The sequence below is a fragment of the Actinia tenebrosa genome, unplaced genomic scaffold (genome assembly GCF_029948245.1).
Source record: "Actinia tenebrosa isolate PJP-AT-01 unplaced genomic scaffold, QUT_ActTen_1.0 utg165__unscaffolded, whole genome shotgun sequence".
NCBI classification, from domain to species: domain Eukaryota; kingdom Metazoa; phylum Cnidaria; class Anthozoa; order Actiniaria; family Actiniidae; genus Actinia; species Actinia tenebrosa.
In genome coordinates this window covers 387,425-407,024 of record NW_028292594.1, presented here as the reverse complement: position 1 = coordinate 407,024, position 19,600 = coordinate 387,425, and the positions used below count along the sequence as shown (strand labels likewise).

Below are 19,600 nucleotides of genomic sequence, written 5' to 3'. Positions count from 1 at the left end.
AGAAAACAAGTCAGATGAGTATCTTGATCTTATGTGAATGGTCAATTGTATTGTTTTCAGTCTTATTCGGACAAAAACAAGTCATCGAAGTGTATGTATTTGAATAAAAAGACAGTGAAGAAATGCAATTATTGCGCCGTTATTCTAAGTCTTTTCCAAAGTTCTGACCTATAAATGCTGCTCGATTGTCAAGATAATAATGTAAATATAGTCGTGAGTGCTTTAAATTTGAAAATATGTAATCAAAACTATAGATGAGCATGCTTTACTCCAATTGCACAGTAGAATATTAAAACAACTACAAACAAAAAAGTTAGCTTTTAAAACTGTTTCCACTTAATGTTAGTGCTACATTTATAGACAAGCAGAAGTTGTCAAGGTTCTGAGTTTTATCAAAAACCTGTTATAATCAGGTACTCATTTAGATAAGCATGGTGAAACAACATTTGGAATCTTTGGCTTTTTCACATCCGTGTTTAGTTTAGATATAATGAAATTCTTCATCAATTGTAATCTGACTAGAAAGCCCTTTATGTGGCATAATTTGCTTTTGGGTTCATCCAAAATGCTAATTCCCTCACAGTGTAGTAGTGTTTCATGTATACATCAGATTCCTTGTTTTTGTTAGTTGATTCAATCGTATGTTGTTGGTTGTAAAGGTAAGTGATCTCGACATTACATTTGCATTGTGTATTTCATCAGTCAGACAGAGCGGAAAAACCGGACGCATGCGCATTAGAGACTATTTTCATGAGCAATCCAATATGGCGGACGAAAGCGGTAAAAATCTGTCTCTAGGAAAATTGCTCTAAAAACGGACAAAAACGCAGCAATGACACTCAAAACTTTTGATCACAACTCGTAATCTGCCACAGTACTTGATCTTGGTAGTTTTTTTGAAGCTTGTGGTCGACTTGACGCCAAAATAATGAATTCTTCGACTTGATTCAGAAGGACTTCGATCGCATCTCCTAGTGTTCGATGACAAGTGGAGAATCTTCAAATATAAGGACAGATATGGATATATAAGCTTCATACTTCGGCAAAAGAACGATAACTGAATGAACTTAAACATATCAAATAGCATCCGAAAAATTTTGATACCATTTTTCAAACGAGGCATTTGAACTCACGACACGTGGGCCGAACAAGCGTAAGTTTACCTACACTGTTTTGCTTGTTCAGTCGTAACCTGCAGACTTATCCTTGGCAATTATTTCGAAATATCTGAGTTATTCGCTACTACCTACCAAATGATGATCACTCTTCTGAAATTCTCTGACAAAAACGTCAATCAAGTGATTCACGAAACTGCTGAGTTGAGTAATAAGCATTCTCTCTTGGAGGGTTCGCGTCGTCGTCGTTATCGTCGTTATCATCGTCATCTTCTTCGTCGTCGCTTTCGGCATCATCATCATCTTCGACCTTTAGTGATCCAGCATTAAAAGTGCTAGACAGAGTCTGGACTTTGAGTAGCAGACGAGGATGGCATATAGGGCAGTTGCGAGGAGCGCGAGCAGGCATGCAGAGGACGTGGAAGGAATGTCCACAAGTCAGGGTTAGTGTGTTGTCGTCTTCGGTTTCGCATTCTGCTAAATCACATGCTTCTTGTGGGTCGGGTTCTTCTTCTCCCCAAGCATATCCAAGTGGCAGACTTCTTTGGTCCACAGTGGCATCAAAGGAAGGTAGGTAATATGGCTGTTAAAATTCATGTAAAATCAAACAATTAATTACAGTGTACGTAATTGTTTGTGTTTGTAATTTAAATACTTAAAACACAAACTCGTCTTACCTGAAATTTTTTTCTCCCTTTGGGTGGTTTTACTGTACCATCTCCACTGTTCCAAATATCCCCAAACAGGTCAATGATGTGCTCTGCAGCAAGGCCACAGATAACTGAATAGTCCTTGTGCCCTTGTGTGAATGAATGAACTTTATTTACAAAAAAATGACAGTACAAATAACTGATTTAACCCACTCGCCCTCTAAAAAATAAAAATACCTAAATTAGGAATTATTTATGGGATATGCTGAAGCTAAATAATATTCAAATAATATGTTGAGTCTAATTATAATACCTTGTCCCCTTTTATATTGTGGCACAAACCATTCTTGGAAATCATTGTTGAACCGCAGAGTGTTCAGGATATGAGCTGTTGTTCGTATCTGCTCAGGTGTATACCAGGGCTGTATTTCACTGTCAATTACAAATTTCATAAATTATGTTAATTTACTTTCGATTGGAAATATATATATATATATAAATAGTTAACAGTCTGTAGTAATTATTGCATTTAATATGTGATTACACTTATTTCATTACAGTACCTTCTTAATAATGAATGAAATATTTCCACTTTTTTCTCAGAGAGCACATTCATCGACCTTTTGACATTATGGATTGATGCCAGATTTTCATGATGGATCATGTTACTCAGTTGACACAGAGTGGCCTTGTCATAATGACGACGACGGTGAATAATAAACAAAACAGCAACTCGAACCAGTGCTTCAACTTCCACTGCGAAAGATAACTGGATAGAAGTGGAAGACCAAAGGAACAACTTCGTCCAATAAGTGTAACAACAAAGCATATTCAGTACTCTTGTATCGTTGGCCAAAGTGCTGCAATACAGTGTCCCTGACAAGAAGCCAACCTCCAAAACAAGCAGTAATCAAGGTGCTGATCCTAAAGGGTTTTGGTTTTTTTGCTAATACTTTCCTTTGGCCAAATATAGCCTTGTATAATGGCTCAAAGAAAAATCTGTAGAACTTAACAACATTTTGTTGAGCATTAAAAGAGATGTGAAAGGGTCCCTGCCAAGGTACAAGAGAAATGAAATGGAATGGATCTTCAATTGGATTGAGCTGCAAGAAGAAGGTAAATAATGTAAATAATCTTTGTAAAATTCATAATCAAGCCCTTGTGATCTAGTGTCTTTTATGTCATTTTTTTCCTTTGTTCATGTTGTGTTTACCTGAGCAAGTAATTTTTTCTCAAAATACCAAGTTGGCCAATCTCCTGTCGTAAATAAGATATTATTTTGCATATATTGCACAAGTTGTGGTGATTCTCTAACAGTGTGGAGTAATGCCTCCTTGTAGTTGTTTAGACTCTTCAGGGGTCTTTCATCCTCATCAATTAATACAACTGATCTTAGCGTATCCATTTCCCTTCTTTCAGGATCTGTATAACATCTGCAAACGTCAAGCATTAATGATTGTTATATATATTTCTGACCTTGTAATGATAGGTAATGATATAGGATTTTTTTAAATAAGCTTTCATTGTCGATCCAAGTAAATGATATTGTTTTTGATAAAATTTAAAAAGGTGTGCTGCTGATTATAAGAAGGTTTAATTAAAGTGAACCTGTGGAAATCATAAGTTTTATCTTTTAACTGATTTTTTTAATTATCTACCTCAGGTGTTCTACACATCGTTGTGCATTCTGCATGTCAAATTCAAGAAACTGGTGTGGAAGTGTTGCTTGAAAATATTGGTTGTGGTAGTCAACTAATTGTTCTTGGAACAGCTCCCGTACTTTTGGAACACTTATTCCTCCTCTGCATTCTTTCTGCCCGACGAGTACTGTTTTGTGCAATCTATTTATGTCAGCAGGCACAGGGATTGCAGGTACATTATTCTGAATGTCAAGAATTTCGGTGGCCATATGAACTGCTTTGCTTGTCGTTGATATTTTGGGGTCTTGCACAGTATGAATTGCGTGGAAGTCGTCAATTATTAACAACATGAATTCTTTGTTCTATGACAGTATTAATGACACAAATTATAATGCACACAATATAAATTAAGTCATGAACAACATGGCATGGGTGATGTAGTGGTTCACTGCTGGCCTCTCATCACTGTGGTCTGGATTCGAGCCCTGGCTTGACAGGATCGTGTGAGTTGAGTTTGTTCTCTCCCTTGCCACGAGGGTTTTTTCCAGGTTCTCTGGATTTCCTCCCTCCTATTTTAGTGAATGAAAGAGAGGTGGTTTACCTTATCAGCTTGGTTTATCCTTTCCTTTGTTAATTGGTGACTCATTAAGGCCAAGTCTTTTTTGTGGTTAAAAATTGTTCTGGGGTGGGGGGCAAAGCCCATAGACATGCCAGCCATCAAAGCCTGCTGTGAAGCTCCATGAGTTGCCATGTGAACTCCACAGTCCAGCTGCAGTTTGTTATTTTTCTGAATAAAATCATTTAAATTTATTCAATATTGGCTTATCAGTAAGATAACACTGTTCATTGTGAACTGCCCTTTTCACTATGATGTCACATTAAAATGAGATCAGCTAAGTAAATATTACACCATAAATATCCTGGATGAAAGAAGGTTTAGCCCACATTTCTATTTTTGCTCAAGCAAACAAGCCATGATGTAATTATGAATTAAGGCAGTTTGAAAATGTAATAGTATTGGGATCCCTTCGTTAAGTCGGTATCCATGTGTTAACCTTCACCTTCACTTTGTGTGAGTTATAAATGGTTGAAAATTCGCCTTAGTTATATTCACTACCTGATTTCTAAAGAATGACAGAGTGTGTAAAATGGAAACTGTTCTTTGTAATTGCTGCTCTTCTCGTTTCTTTGTAGGATTACCATACTCATCATTGATAATACTATCATAGATTTGGACAAACAGACCAGGAGCACATTGTTCTGCAAATTTCTTCATTTCTTGTGGGTCATAAAGAAGATGGCCATTGTCATCATAGTGTAAAGTCAGCTCTTTGTGAAATCTTCTGAACAGCTCCCTAAAGCTTGGTGCTGTCACAAACATTTTTGATTTATTGAAACTGAAAGCTTAGTTGGAAGTATTCAATAAGGGTGTACATATATATATATATATAGACCTTCATTACTAAGTTCAAGATATATCACTCAACTATATGATTTTTGGGGGTGAACAGCTTACCTGTAGAATCAATATACTGAGAATATTGTCAAATGACATAGGCACTTCTCTGATTTGTTGAAGGTAAGATTAGAGGGGGGATTTAAATTTCAGTTTTTATTTTGTTTGTTTTATTTTATTTTATTTTAATTTTTTTTACCTGAGAGCTTTTGCTTCAGCATGCTGTTTTCTCGTTGAAACTCCCCTACTTGATGTGCCAAATGACCATTTTCCCTTACAAGTGAGTGGTTGTGCTTTTCCAGTTCCAATATTCTCTTCTGCATCTCTTTATATTTCTCTATCTCTCCTGTGTCTGATTTGTTTCCTTTATTTTGCTAATCAATTTCCAAATTAATTATGTTCAGTTATATAATATTGTTCATTGCGGGTTCACTAAAAACTGTTTGAGGCTTAAAGTCTGTAGGACAATATTTTGTAGAAATGGTTTTACTGTAAATAAGAAAAAGCTGTCTTCCCTTCAGTTTATGTCTGTCTTTCTATTTTCTTACGTAAAAGTGGTCAGGAACACATCGTCTAGAAAACAGTCTAGACAGTGTCTAGACATGTTGCTTTTTTTTGGTTACATAATTATAATAAGAAAAATAGCTTAAATAAATGTGTTTTTCCCCATACCTTTCTCGTATTTTGTGGACAATACGAATCCATAGACGTGATGTGAGTATTTTTGTCGGCGTCACTCAGATGCCCGGAGCTTATGTTTGTACCTCTTTTGGTTGGGTGTACTAGCATCTCGTCAAACACTTTGAATAGGCGTTGGGGGCAGGGGACAAGTGAACCATTACAGGTCTTTTCATGTATAGGATAGCAACAAGTTTTGTTGTTTTGCTGTTTTTTACGCTTCAAATGGTAAAAGCACACTGAAATAGCTTTAGAAAAACCACAACTTCGCGCTTCGAGACCTTCTACTTGACGAACTGAACCACTACACAGGTCGTCGGACTTTCGAAGACGAGGTGAAAAAATACAACTATTATGGGCCATTTTAAATTACTTCTTAATATAAAAACTACGAATGTGTTTCTTCTCCTCGTAGCAACAAATTTAAAGTACTCGGAAGGACTCTTAAAGGGCTTGAAAAAAGGCGGGAATTTGACGCGCTTGCGCCGCTCTTGCGTTCGACATTGACCTTGGAGTGGCAGTAAAAGATAGCAGAAGAAAATGTATTCAAGATTAATGAGGACGAATAATCCAAGAGAATTGATGTTTATTATTAATAAAAGAACATTTCACACTCATCAATCTCAAATACAGTAATTTAATAACATTGAATGGCAATAAAACAAGTTTTTCAAGGGTATATATGCTTCGCAAAACAGTGTAGGTAAACTTACGCTTGTTCGGCCCACGTGTCGTGAGTTCAAATGCCTCGTTTGAAAAATGGTATCAAAATTTTTCGGATGCTATTTGATATGTTTAAGTTCATTCAGTTATCGTTCTTTTGCCGAAGTATGAAGCTTATATATCCATATCTGTCCTTATATTTGAAGATTCTCCACTTGTCATCGAACACTAGGAGATGCGATCGAAGTCCTTCTGAATCAAGTCGAAGAATTCATTATTTTGGCGTCAAGTCGACCACAAGCTTCAAAAAAACTACCAAGATCAAGTACTGTGGCAGATTACGAGTTGTGATCAAAAGTTTTGAGTGTCATTGCTGCGTTTTTGTCCATTTTTAGAGCAATTTTCCTAGAGACAGATTTTTACCGCCCTTCGTCCGCCATATTGGATTGCTCATGAAAATAGTCTCTAATGCGCATGCGTCCGGTTTTTCCGCTCTGTCCATCAGTCAACTTTCATAACAGTCTAGGGTAGTTTTAATCAGTAGTTTTGCCCTGTTTTTACCCACCCATATGGTGCACAAGCAGGTTCTTTTATATTTAGTACACCTAGTGGCATGTGTTGTTTGTTATAGATCATAATAATTAGAATACATTTTCTCCTTTCTGAGAATTGAGAATTATGATATTACCAAAGTTAAAAACCAAAGTAGATAGATTTTCCATCTACCAAGATACAATGTATTTAATAGAGTAAAGGAATACACTGTAAGCACCCTTATGATACACAATTGCAAATTTTAATTAATAGGCCTTGGAAAAATTCCTAAAGACAATATTGGGTTTTTTCATGTTCTTTTTTTTGCTAATAGTTATTTTCCCCTCACACTGCCTCATAAATATATACCCCATCTTCCAATTTTCAACTGTTTTGATACACTAAAATACTAAATGATAGGATGGTTGTTAGGAGTATGATTGTATCCCACCCATAAGATGATTACATCACTCTACCTTCCTGGTTCATCATGAATTCCTTTGGTTGAATCAGTTTTCAATTCTAAACCTAGAACTGAAATGTTCCTTATAAGTGATATTGAGGGTGAGACCTTTGTTGTGAAAATATTTTGAAAATATAAAAAAAGAAGTTGGTTTATTAATTCCATTGTATATGTGTTTATTAAAATTAATGATAACCACTTTCAGGTTATGATTTTTCTATATAGCATTATTGAAACAATTCCTTCTGTCTAACACCCTCAAGATGCAGAATAGCTAGGTTAAAGCTATAGTAGAATATTCCAGCACCTACTTGTGAAAAGATGATACAAAAAGGGCTGAAATAGTTTCACATTGAAAACTTGTTTAAAGTTTTATTATGAAAATTGGTAAACCCAAACCTAGTTTTTGAATCAACAAGATTGGGAGAACCAGAAAAAATTGCCACTATTAATATTTTCTGACATTTCAAATCTAGTATGTCACTCAAAAATAATTCAATAAAACAAACTTTAGATTTTTAAAAAACATCAGAACAAATAAGTCAGTTTTGAAATTTTGCAGAAAAATGTGAAGCCTATTCAGTACAAACTAAAAGACAATCTTCCAATATCTTTGCCGAGTGTTTGGTGAATACCCTTTAACTAAAGACTTGAACTTGGGTAGGTCGAGGATCAGAGATACATTAAAATGATTTCCAAAGAAAAAGAAGATATTTATCCTTCGTATCACAACATTTCATCATTGACTAAAGCTTTTATCCTTAGTCTTAGCGCTCCTCTAAACCAGCTCTTCGAAACAGGTGTCTCCTTGTCCACGAATACGTCTTATCACGAAGAACTTTATTTTTCAAGTACTAATAACTACATCTGAAGAATTCCAATGAAATAAATTTGTGTTAAAATCTAATATAGATTACAATTGTCCCAGTTGAGCAAGCAATAGTTGATTGTACTATTAATATGTCTAACTTCGAATATTTTATTACTTTGAAAGGAAAAATCTAGCACGGCCGAACTTCAAATTCAATGGCCATTTGCAGTTACTTACAACAGATATTAATGAGTAAAAATATCATAATTTTAAGCTTATCTATGTTGATCTGACCGTATTTTTGACTAAAACGTAAACATGACCTACATCAATTTGTTTCACAATTGTCGACTTTTGTACCAAAAAGTAATTTAGCGTATTTCGATAACCGTCATGTTGACCACATTCTAAACATCACTACCACCCTCTAAGTACTTTTTAAATTACACTATGACTGACCAATTAGATATTTTGGTTGCCAGTAAGCTGTAAGCGTGTCGTTTACCGTAGAATTAACGTAAATTTGTTATTTCAGTGAGCTAACAACGTCCAGTTTGAACTTATCTGAATCGATGGGGTGAAGAAGCCAGTATAGTTTCTTTCGTAAACGTTTTAAGCAGTTTTCTAGGCTCATCCGCTCTTGAAGTATGTCCATATTTCAGTAATATTTCACCCCCACTTGAAATTGAATGTGTTTTTAGACAGGAGAGTTGGCAGTACCTTTTTTAATTGAGTCGAAAGTGTGCCTTCTTCATGACTTCAGCCATTGTACATATGGCGGCCTGCTTCAAACAGTCAAAACGTTGAAAATTGACGAAAACTATCCATGTTCAGCCAGCTGTAATTTTTCAAAGCTTCTCATTCATTTCTGGAGACAGTTTTTGAGTTTTTTCTCAATAAAAGGCAGGAAAACAAGCGAAAGGCTGTAGTATTTTTCATCTTGGTTGTGAATATCTTGAATTTTGAAGTACGACAGTTTTCTTCTCAATCTCATGTTGAGTTCTTGAAGTCTTCTTTTGATGCCTTTTTTGCTTTGCATTTATATGTTTTGCAAAATAAAGCCTCACTTTTGTTAACTAGTATTTCAGAAAACTTTAAACTTTAGCTAAATTCTTTCAAAGTAAAAACTAAAACTTCGCCTTTTGAGCGACTCAAACACTACATGACTTTTGGCACGTACAGGAAGCCCTTCCAATGCAATTCTCGTTTGACATGCGCTGTCAACTTTACTTTTTGTTGCTTCGCCTCTTTTTGATCTCAATGCCTTGCCATATAATAAATATCTTATTAACCTCGTTTGCTCGGTCCGTACCGTAAGTTATGGCTCCTCGTTTTTTCCACTTTTTTATGGCCCGCGCGCTACGCGCTTGGGCCATAAGGCAGTGGAAAAAACTCGGTCCATAACTTACGGTACGGACCTCGCACTCGGTTAATAAGAGCTATTTATCCTTTATGTTGATAAGCTCAGATATGTAATCAGGTGTGATACCATTAATAGCTTTGAAAACAAATAGCAGGATCTTAAATTGCGTACGTTCTTTCACTGTTGGCCAGTGTAGATCAACTAATAGTGGTGTAATATGACAATAACGCTCTCATGTGTTGGACTTAATTGAATTTTCTTCATACCTGTCAAACACGACGTGGACTTGCTTATACCGTGCGCAATCGCCTATATAATACTGCGGCTTGGTAATTATCCACAGTCTCCAAAAGTTTGCGTACCAACCAGTGTCCCAACTGCAGCAACTTACTTACACAATCGTGAATAGTAAGCGTTTTCATTTTGTCAAAAACTACATTTGGCTCAGTCTACCTTCACCATGTGTCTACGTTTCCTATTTGGTGGGCTCAAGATTGAAACCGTCGCTTCACTTTTGACTGTAAACGCTCAATTGAATAGCACTTACCGCGTCAAACAACGAACACCAGCAGATTCCCAAGGATTTCTTCCAGTCAATTGGCAGTTTCTGTTAACAACATCCCTGATGAATGTCTATAATTCGCTTATTAGTAGATTCACGAACAACATTCCTACTTTACTCCGTAACTTTTCTTACATCATCTACGCAGAGACCTAAATCGACTTTTTCAAGATCAAAACTGACTCCATGATTGATATATCGAAAGGAAACGTCATTAGCGAAAGACACAAACGACAGTTAAATAATAATTTAGCATTTTTACACAAGTGAATATAATAAATCCTGCGCGCTCATTGGGTCACACTGAATTTACGTGTTATGCTGTTATACTCACCTACAGGTGAATATGACAGTGAAGGCATTTTTGAAAAAAGGCGACGAGCCGTTTCGTCGACAAAACAAAACTTTTCCTCCGCTATTTATTAATTTTACTTGTGTTAAAAATACTAGAACAATTATTGACCTCCGGCTCAGTGAATATCGGAGAATATTTACCTCGTTGCTCGAAGCCTCACGTCACCGTAAATATTCCCCGATATTCACTTCGCCTTTGGCGAATAATTGTTAAATAATGATACATAGTCATGTTATGCTTTCCGTGAGAATTTATAAATTTTGGCAACGAACTCCGCAACGAATCAAAGGTAGATTTTGAAAGTTGCAATGGCTACCAGCAGTTGGTAGCCTGCGTTCAGCCGGTACAATTTCTCTCGAGAGAAAATATACCGGCTGAACTCAGGCTACCAATTGAACGACTGAAAGTCATAAAGTATTTTATGCGATCGCTGCCGCAAAACGCTTCAATTTCGTGGCCTGAAAACATTACGCCCAAACTAAAGAGGTCTACTTGCGAAGCTCGTTGGACATAGCAACGGCAACTAAGGGGAGTCCAGCCGTGAGTGGGGAGAGGATGACGGGCGCACCGAGATATGATATAACAGGTGCGAAGTTTATTATGGTCGACTTGGATTCTAAAAAGTAATACTTCCTATCAGAATATCCAGAAAAACTTTAACCAGTATTTTCTTAGAACCTTAAAGATTATTCCAGTAAAGTTTTACGTTCTAATAATTCTCACCGCGTACGCGGTACGTTAAAAGCCGGGTTTAAGCTCCCAACTATTTTAAGAAGATATTGCATGACAGAAAACTGGAACACTGGTAGATAATTTACTCTCTTTGTTTACCTATAATAACCAACTATAACATGACAACAAAAGTGTCTAAAAACCATTGAAACTCTTGCTGTGAATTCTTTATTCTTCCTTCCCTGACGCTACTGCAGCATTTGCCGTGGTATTTGAAGTCTTGGATCATTGGCCTAGTATCTGGTGCTGTTCTTTTTCGAGTTCCTTAAAAAAAAACAAAGCACAAGCTTCAACTTAAAAGGGAATTTTTTAAAGACTAGAACTAGTAATTACCCAAAATCATTACCTTCAGTTTGACTTTCAGCTTAAGAACTTCTATTTCGTCTTTTAAGGTTTCAATCTTAAGGATCATACAAATGCAAACTCTTTAGGGGTCACCGAGGCTGCAAAACAATTCACTGTCTTTTGCAATATATATAACTATTATTGGCGCTGATTGGTCGAAAGCTGTGCTTTATTAGTGAACGGAGCACATTGCTGACGCCATCCGCGCGCGCGAAGTGCTGCTAGATCCTGCTACCGTCTTTCTTTTTGCGTAAATAAATTCAATACCGAAATAAAATCATAACTATATAATAAAACGAATAAAACAACTTTTTCCGTGCTCCGTTAAGAAAGAAAGCACTTACGTTATGTTTAGTTATGACCTTTTTTACTCTAAACAACACTCCAAAAGCAAACACCGAACTTTGATGAAAAATAGCGAGAGATATTCAGTCAGTTGGTACAAGGGAGAGCACGGCAGAAATAAACTTGTTGGCCTTTCCGTGGTACATAATTTGATTGATTGGTCGTCCTGTGGTGTGGATGCGCATGCGGTTTCTTAAAAGTCGCGCGGGCTCATAAGTAAACAAATATGGCGGATGATCGGGATGATACAAATAAATGCATGACAGTCAATATTATGTACGCCGCCATCTTTGATATTTACTTGAGCCCACGCTATTTTTCGCGGATAGCCGTATTCATCAGCATACGTCATTATCACAGGAAGACCAATCAACAAATTTATGTCTGCCGTGCTCCCTTGGTTGGTAAAGACTGGGTCAAAATTTTGAAGGCATGTTTCCCCGTGAAATTAATCTTGCGAAGTTCATAAAATTTGGTACTCCAAAAACTAAACTTACCTCAACGGCCATCCAAAACCCACACCATCAAATCTCAGTACTAACTTCCCGCATTTTACAAATACTATAGACATACACTCAGGCTGTATTTAATGTACAACTAGAATATAGTATGATAAATACCTTTTTAGGTAATCTTTCCAGTTCTTCCAATACCTCCTTTTCCTACACGAAGAAGTTAGAATCAAATTTCGTCACGTAAACTGAAAGTGCACTTCTGTAATGCCAGCAAACCTCTGGAATTTTGACAAATATTGTCTGGGTTGTAATATATTATGAAAAAAATTGTGATAATTGCGTGACAGAGTCATGTGAAAGTATGTATTTAAGACCACGAGGCGTGTGTGTAGCCTAGACGTACTTATTTTAAGCATATTTTAATAAAGTTATTCACCAAAAATGTAGGAAGCTGAGATCACTGAGGATCATGCCCGGGAGGGACTCTCTTGAAAAGTGGGTAGAGGGGATTGACGGACCTTTTAGGGTCGAAAATGAGACCTCGCGTACCTCTTAGGGTCATTTTCAAAACATTCCGTCGAGTCTCCCTACCCACTTTTCAAGCGAGAGTCTCCCCTCCGGGGGATCATGGGAGACTTTTCATATCAAACAAGTAAAGCTTTTCTATACAAACTGCAGCTAGAGATAATAATAATAATAATAATAATAATAATAATAATAATAATAATAAACTATAAAAATATCAGAGGACGAAAGAAGCTGCCTCGCAGGCGCATAACGATACAACAGATCTTGAAGATATCTAGGAGATACACCATTCAATACTTTAAAAGATATTGGATTAATCTTAAAAACTATTCTTTGTGGAACAGGTAACCAGTGCAGTTGTCTAAGTGTATTACATGTATTATAAATGTGATCAAAGCGTATGTAGACCAGTTATCACGCACGCAGCTGCATTCTGAACATTTTGCAGCTTATCGATCTCGTATTTAGGTATATCGTATAACAAACTGTTACAAAAATCTCGCTTGGAACTAATAAAGGAATGAACAAGAACTTCAGTTGCTTTAGTACTAATGTACTTTCGTATTTTAGCGATGATACGTTGTTAATATGATATGACATTGTTCTGTACTGTCAATTACAACTCCTATATTGCGCGCTCCTAAATTGTTATAAGTAACTATTGATTATTCATATTGACATATTTTAATACGCCAGTAAACCGTACATAGAACTACTCTATACATGACTATGTATATATCTAAGCCACACACGTCTCGTAGTTACGGTCTATCATGTACCTGTGTCGCGCACTAATTGATAAAGATGAAGCAATTAATAACACTATCAATTAAAATAAACCAATTTCTTACCTTCTCATTAAGTAACTCATCTTCATTTTCTTCAGAATTTTTCTACAAGAAAAAATGATACTTCAATAATAATTTAATTGTGTCAATAATATGTGGGATGCTCAGCTGAGGTAAAAGGGTCGCTAAATGGTAGTATTTCATTTCCAAATCATAATTAGTAGCCATTTTGGAATGAATAAGGGACCTTCAGATGAGGCGTTTAACTGAGTTGCAGAAACACGAGAAAATTTTTGAACTCTCTGAGTGAACTAAATACTGTTAAGATATACCTTTTCGAGTTCTTTAATTTTCTTATCATTTTCATCTATAATCTGTAATAAGGTAATTCTTTCCTTGGCCCATTCCTGTTCCATTTCTGAAGTTTTTGACTCTGAGCTTTCATTGCTCTCTACTGAAGCCTAAACAAATAGTTTAGTACAATAAAAAACCACGCATAAGAGCCTAGTTCTAAAGTTTATAACGAACATAAACAGATAGAGTACAAACACTAAACATGTGAAACACTTAGCACTATTTAGTAGTAAATAGTGCTAATTAAACAATAGAAAACAATAGGATTAGCATAATTTAGCAGTATTTAGTGGTATCTGTGTTACACACTTATAGTGTTTGTACTCTATAAGATAACCTGGAATAAGCTATTTATTTAGTAGTTCCTTTCACAGTTCCCTGTGCCATCATCAAAGATAGCCGTGCCTTTGCATCGAAGCGAGAAAAACGGCGAGACAGATATATACCTTTATTTAACACCTTGGACAAGTTTAGGTGTGTCTATAATTGCAAGCTCCCCGTTTGTCTTGTTTCGATTCAAAGGCACAGCTACCTTTGATGATGGCACCAGGAACTGTGAAAGGAACTATTGCAGTTATTTGGACATAATTATGTGCATATTTTATATCAACAATAAATAGAAGCAAAATAAGAACCAGATTTAAAAGCCTAATTTGAGTGTTGTGTCTTCAAGCTACAAATGTTTAAACAGTTTTACTGTGACATCATGCCGGTCTTAATTAAAAATACAAATTCTAACTTGTTCACTGAATACCCTAGTAAACCCTGTGTAACCTCGTACATTCATTAAATATGAAGAAAGTTATAATTGTAGTTGTTGTCGGTGGCATGGGTGGCGTAGTGGTTTACCACTCACCACTGTGGTCGGGGTTCGAGTTCCGGCTCGGGGTAGATCATATATGAGTTGAGTTAGTTTAATGTGTTCATTGTTCTGTCCCTTATTGTTACAAGGATTTTTCTTCAGATTTTCTGGTTTTCCTCCTTCAGTAAAAATCAACCTGAGTCGAGAGCTGCATTCACAGAATATTTAATGTAGTGGTAGTGTGTATGAGTGACAGTGGGCCAAACTGGAAACCAGTATACATAAAATGAATTTGTGGATAAAAACTTGAATTCGTGAAATAATAAGATATTCTAATATCTAAAAAAAGGTAAAATGTTAAACTAATGTTAAAATGAATTAAAGGCGGTCTTCTTGGATGTCATGCTCCTGTGAAGATCGGTGTTTGAAATGTGCCTTACTGATCAAGAAGTTGAAGCCCTCATCCAAGTAGATGAGAAAAAACTGGATGGAGTTGGCATTGCAGTGCATTCCGTGGAACTGTCTGAGGACAAAATAGACACCATCTTGGAAATATATCCCCTAAAACAGTCCCACAATACACTACCAACTTAGCCCAGTCTTTTCCTCAAAAATATATGGTATATATCTAAGGAATACAAAACATAAGGGCATGTCTATAAACACACTGGAAGCTGTAGAGCACAAGAGAAGCAAGCTAGCTAAAAGAACATATTGTGTATCTAAGTGTTATCATTAAGTGTTTCCCTTGCTTTTCCAGTGCTCTACAGCTCCCAGGGTGTTTATATCACTGTACTGACAGAGATATAAGCAGCCGTTTTATGTTGCTTTCATAAAATATTTCAAAATGATTTTGGACAACCTTGTCTCTGTCCATTATTAAAATTTTTAAATATTTAAACAATGTAGCCAGCGAATTGGCATTTCCAATATATCTCAAATATTTTATGCAGCCTGTCAGCTTACATGTTATATTTCAAATATTTAATAAATAGGGTATATCTAAGGTTATTTAAGGGTATATATAGGGTATGCAAGTGCATACAGGGGTAATTTACAAGATTGGAACATAATGGTATGCAAGGGTATACAGAGAATGGGTAGTTAACAATTTATTCGCCGAAGGCGAAGTGAATATCAGGGAATATTTACCGAGACTCGAGTCTTCGAGCAGTGAGGTAAATATTCTCCAATATTCACTGAGGCTGAGGCAAATAATTGTTTTAGTATAAATACACAGGTGATTCTTTCAAAATAGAAAAAAGAAGAAGATAAAAGACATTTTTTTAACAGCAAAGCGGCTGGCCGCCATTTTTGATTATCGCTTGAGGTGATTATCGTGTGATAGTGTGAGTTTCTTGACCAATCAGCAAGCGAGATTTTCAATAATCACCTGTGTATTTTTACTAAAAGGGAATACAAATAAGCATAATATGCCGATATTTCTCTACCCTTTGTTTATAATCTCTATGACATTACTACAAAATGCAAATTACCTTTTCAGAATCATGGCTGTCAAGTGACCACAAAGAGGATGATGCTGCATGTTTTGATGATAGCTTTGAAACTCTAGGAATATCGAAACAAAAGGTGGAAAAATTAATGGACCATGTACAATTATCCATTTTCTTTCAATTTTTTATAACATTTAAAATCATTGCCCGGGGAGGGGGTACTCCACCAGAATTTGGGTAGGGGTGTTCCGCTGGGATTCTGAAATGGGTTTATGACAAAAAACTCAAATTTGTAGACCCTGTTTATGAAAAAAGATATAATTAATCGTAATGAGTTCCTGTTTCAATTATCATGTCATCTCGCGTATCGTTTTTTTACGACCATAATAACCAGTTTCGGTCAACACGAAAATAGAAACCCTGAATATGACAGGAAACTCAGGAAAAAAATTGGAACTTGAGTGAAATTGCATACCCTGTTTATGACAAGAAGCTCGAACAACCCCCCTGCTTCATCATCATCATCATCACACACTTTCATTATCATTCTTGTCATAGGCTATCACAAGTTATAGCTGAACTGTCCTGTCAAACCTATTAAAGTGTTCTATTTCAAATCCTTTCATCCTTTCAAATCCAGTCCATCTGACAGGAAGCTACTTAGCTGCTACCATTCTTCTATCAACATTTATAATAATAATTACTTTTGATATGCTTGTACAATAGCTAATACACTTCTTTTGCCTTCACTGTTGCAGAGATCAAAATTGTTGTACTGTGAAATAGCTTTTGAGACATCTTTTTCATCCATAAATGTTACAAACCTGATAAAAAAAGGCCCTAAAAGTTAGCTAATTAAAAAATAACTGAAAATAAAGTCGCAAAATACATAGCGAAATATGAAGAGGCATTAAGCACCCAAGTGCCTCCCTCACTTTACAGATTTAACCAGCATTAGCTGCATACATTAAAGTTTGAGTAAATCTAAGTCCTGAATGAAAGTTCATTTCTTTGGCTTACCCATAAGTAGTGGCATAGCCAGACTTGGGTTTAGGTAATACAATATCACATACACCACCAATGTTGCTAAACAACCTGACAATGTCTTCCTAAAAAACAAGGTGCATATTAGTCAATTGAATACATTTTGTAAACTAACAATATAAAGTTGATCAACTCATTCCAAGAACACACACTGCACACACAAAGTATTTCTTGATTACATTTTTGACAATTTTTTGGATGACTTATATGAATTTTTTCATTTATGTGCATTTATGTGTTTGGGGTAGGGATGTGCCACTGAGCCCACTGAATCCTGACCCTGTTCCAGAGTAAAATCGCTGAAATTCATACCCTGTTCCAGAGCAAGATTGCTGAAAATCATACCCTGTTCCGGTATTGCAAAAATGGATACCCTGTTCCAGAGAGGAGAGAGCGTGATTTCATATACCCTATCCCAGAGCGAGAGCAATTTTATATACCCTGTTCCAGAGTAGAATCGCTGAAAACCATACCCTGTTTGGCGGCACATATACCCATATAGAGAATATAGGGGAGTACCCCCCCCCCCCCCCCCAGGACTCCAAGGCTACACATTTGGCATATTCTCACTTCTGTTCTTACTTGTACATATGAGCATACACATCTTCCGATTTCAAGTTGTAGGGGGTGATTGCCAATTCTTAATCTTGTATAGCTCAATTATTGTATGCTTCAGATGTAGCTAAAGCCTAATCTATCTATCAATTTTTGGGCCTGGTTGTACGAAGGGTGAATTGATGGGTTGCATGAAGCATTCCCAAGGGAGTCAAAAGACAAAAACATGGCGGCCATTGTGGTGCTGTGAACAATGGATGCTAATGAGTAATCTTTTGTTAAATGGCACCAACATGGCCGCAATGACGTAACATGCAATTGAAGAATAGCACTATCCTATGGACTATCCTTCATACTGACAGACCCTGCTTTTAATTCCTCTATTCAGTTCATAGTTTGTTTGTCTATAATAAGTGATAAGTGATAAGTGAGTTTTGTTTTGTTTTCATACGAAATAGAGTTTCTTCATAAATTTATACACTCTTATGTTCATAATTTAGTAGGTGTAGGTTCCTCCGAACCCCCTAAATGAGAAATAAAAACCCCTTTGTAAACAACCTCTTTTATATTGAATCACCTGACAACAACATTGACCCCTGATATTGGTTCCTCACTTTTCTTGGTTTGATTTGGTTTTTTTTTTTTTGCAAACTCCCTACCTACTCCCTACCCTGGATCAGCCCCGGCTACCAGCATTTAGCTGTAGGTTTTATATGTGAGTTTTTATATGATATATGGGAGTCCTGCCTGCCACTAGTGCAGACTTTAGGTCAGGAATAAAAGAGTTTTACCCTTATTGTAAATTACCAAACTTATAGTAAATAGAGTGCATACCATATATCCGTGAAAAAGTGCAATGTTTTGTAGGTATACGGTCTACTCAACTTACTAATTTTTGCAAATTCGCGCAATTTCCTAATGTAATGTACTCTAGTGTTTGCCTCCTGGGTGCTTTCAAAACAAACATTTTATAGCATGTAATGATAAGTATAAAGGATGATGATACATAACATAAAATATATCCTAAAAAGATAAGCGACCACAAGCTTGGGTAAGTTTAAGCTTCTTTTAGATGGAAGTTTTACTGTAATAAAGTTCTACGAGGCCTTATCCCCCAAGGGTTGTCATATTAAACCTACCTTTGTGGTTCCTAAAGGTATATTTTTGACAAATATTTTGTTTTTCTCTTCAATAACTTCTGTCATTTTATCATGGTATGATTTGAAAACATGGCTCCGTTGGATTTTGGGATAGCAAAGGCCACAGGTAGCCCAAGCTAGGTTTCTGTGGTGTCATGTAAAGGAGGATGTTTCACTAGCATGCTTTGCGCGCCTCGACCAACTATATTATCACACTGAAAAGTCACGTGATCTACTCATTTTCGCTTTGATGTCAATGCAGAAACATCAACTATATGGACTCGACTATGGAGATTAAAGAGGGAAATCGTGAGCCCTTTTTCACTTCAGATCTTCTCTTTCTCTATTGTATTGTCCACAAAAAGGACCAATTAGACTGAATTTGCTGGTATTATGTGTTTTAAAATTGTGACAGTTATCAGCCATCTTCCCAGGTATTTTTATTGAAGAAAGAAGAATTGCATCGTTTTGAACAATGACAGTCTCGATTTTCCGGAAGAAAATCGCTACTGAATAAAGTTTTATCTAGCAGCTGTTGTTCGAGGTAATATACAAAAGCCATGTGTTAAGTTTGTTGTTGTTTATCTACCCTTGAGAAAAATATATAATCTACTTTCTACGATCGAGGATTTTCTTCGGATGTCTTGCCTATGCATTTGAACTTTTAAGTTTTTTGTAAATTTGAAAGAAAATTACACTATCTGCACTGTTGAATACTATAGGTTTGGCTTTCTTGAGTTGAATAAAATTAGTTTCTAGTGGTTTGACT

The 19,600-nt window shown here is 36.1% G+C and overlaps 2 protein-coding genes and 1 non-coding gene across 3 annotated transcripts; all 3 read right to left on the bottom strand.

Moving 5' to 3' along the window:
- Positions 1-430: 430 nt before the first annotated feature.
- LOC116291862 (uncharacterized) lies at positions 431-3,674 on the bottom strand. The gene is made up of 5 exons (XR_016118932.1): positions 3,424-3,674; positions 2,329-2,899; positions 2,079-2,197; positions 1,793-1,914; positions 431-1,698 (listed from the first exon to the last, which is right to left on the bottom strand). It is a non-coding gene; the product is annotated as an uncharacterized LOC116291862 (transcript).
- LOC148904381 (uncharacterized) lies at positions 3,408-5,707 on the bottom strand. Its single transcript, XM_089025406.1, has 2 exons — positions 4,473-5,707; positions 3,408-4,211 (listed from the first exon to the last, which is right to left on the bottom strand). Exons 1-2 carry the CDS (start codon positions 4,784-4,786, stop codon positions 3,980-3,982), a joined length of 546 nt encoding a protein of 181 aa, XP_088881532.1. The 5' UTR covers positions 4,787-5,707; the 3' UTR covers positions 3,408-3,979.
- A 5,389-nt stretch (positions 5,708-11,096) lies between these two features.
- Positions 11,097-18,972, bottom strand: LOC116286996 (uncharacterized). Its single transcript, XM_031693604.2, has 9 exons — positions 18,832-18,972; positions 17,114-17,202; positions 16,798-16,917; positions 16,136-16,208; positions 13,816-13,944; positions 13,547-13,588; positions 12,333-12,374; positions 11,369-11,422; positions 11,097-11,286 (listed from the first exon to the last, which is right to left on the bottom strand). Exons 1-9 carry the CDS (start codon positions 18,895-18,897, stop codon positions 11,248-11,250), a joined length of 654 nt encoding a protein of 217 aa, XP_031549464.2. The 5' UTR covers positions 18,898-18,972; the 3' UTR covers positions 11,097-11,247.
- Between the last annotated feature and the right edge of the window lie 628 nt (positions 18,973-19,600).

Excerpts from the sequence above, each read along its gene's own strand:
- LOC148904381 (XM_089025406.1), bottom strand. The coding sequence starts at position 4,786 with ATGTTTGTGACAGCACCAAGCTTTAGGGAGCTGTTCAGAAGATTTCAC. Across the intron at positions 4,212-4,472 it reads CCATTTATAACTCACACAAA|TTTAAATGATTTTATTCAGA; the intron begins GTGAAGGTGAAG and ends ATATTGAATAAA.
- LOC116286996 (XM_031693604.2), bottom strand. The coding sequence starts at position 18,897 with ATGACAGAAGTTATTGAAGAGAAAAACAAAATATTTGTCAAAAATATA. Across the intron at positions 13,945-16,135 it reads ACAGCCATGATTCTGAAAAG|GCTTCAGTAGAGAGCAATGA; the intron begins GTAATTTGCATT and ends CTATTTGTTTAG. Across the intron at positions 11,287-11,368 it reads AGCTGAAAGTCAAACTGAAG|GAACTCGAAAAAGAACAGCA; the intron begins GTAATGATTTTG and ends TTTTTTTTTAAG.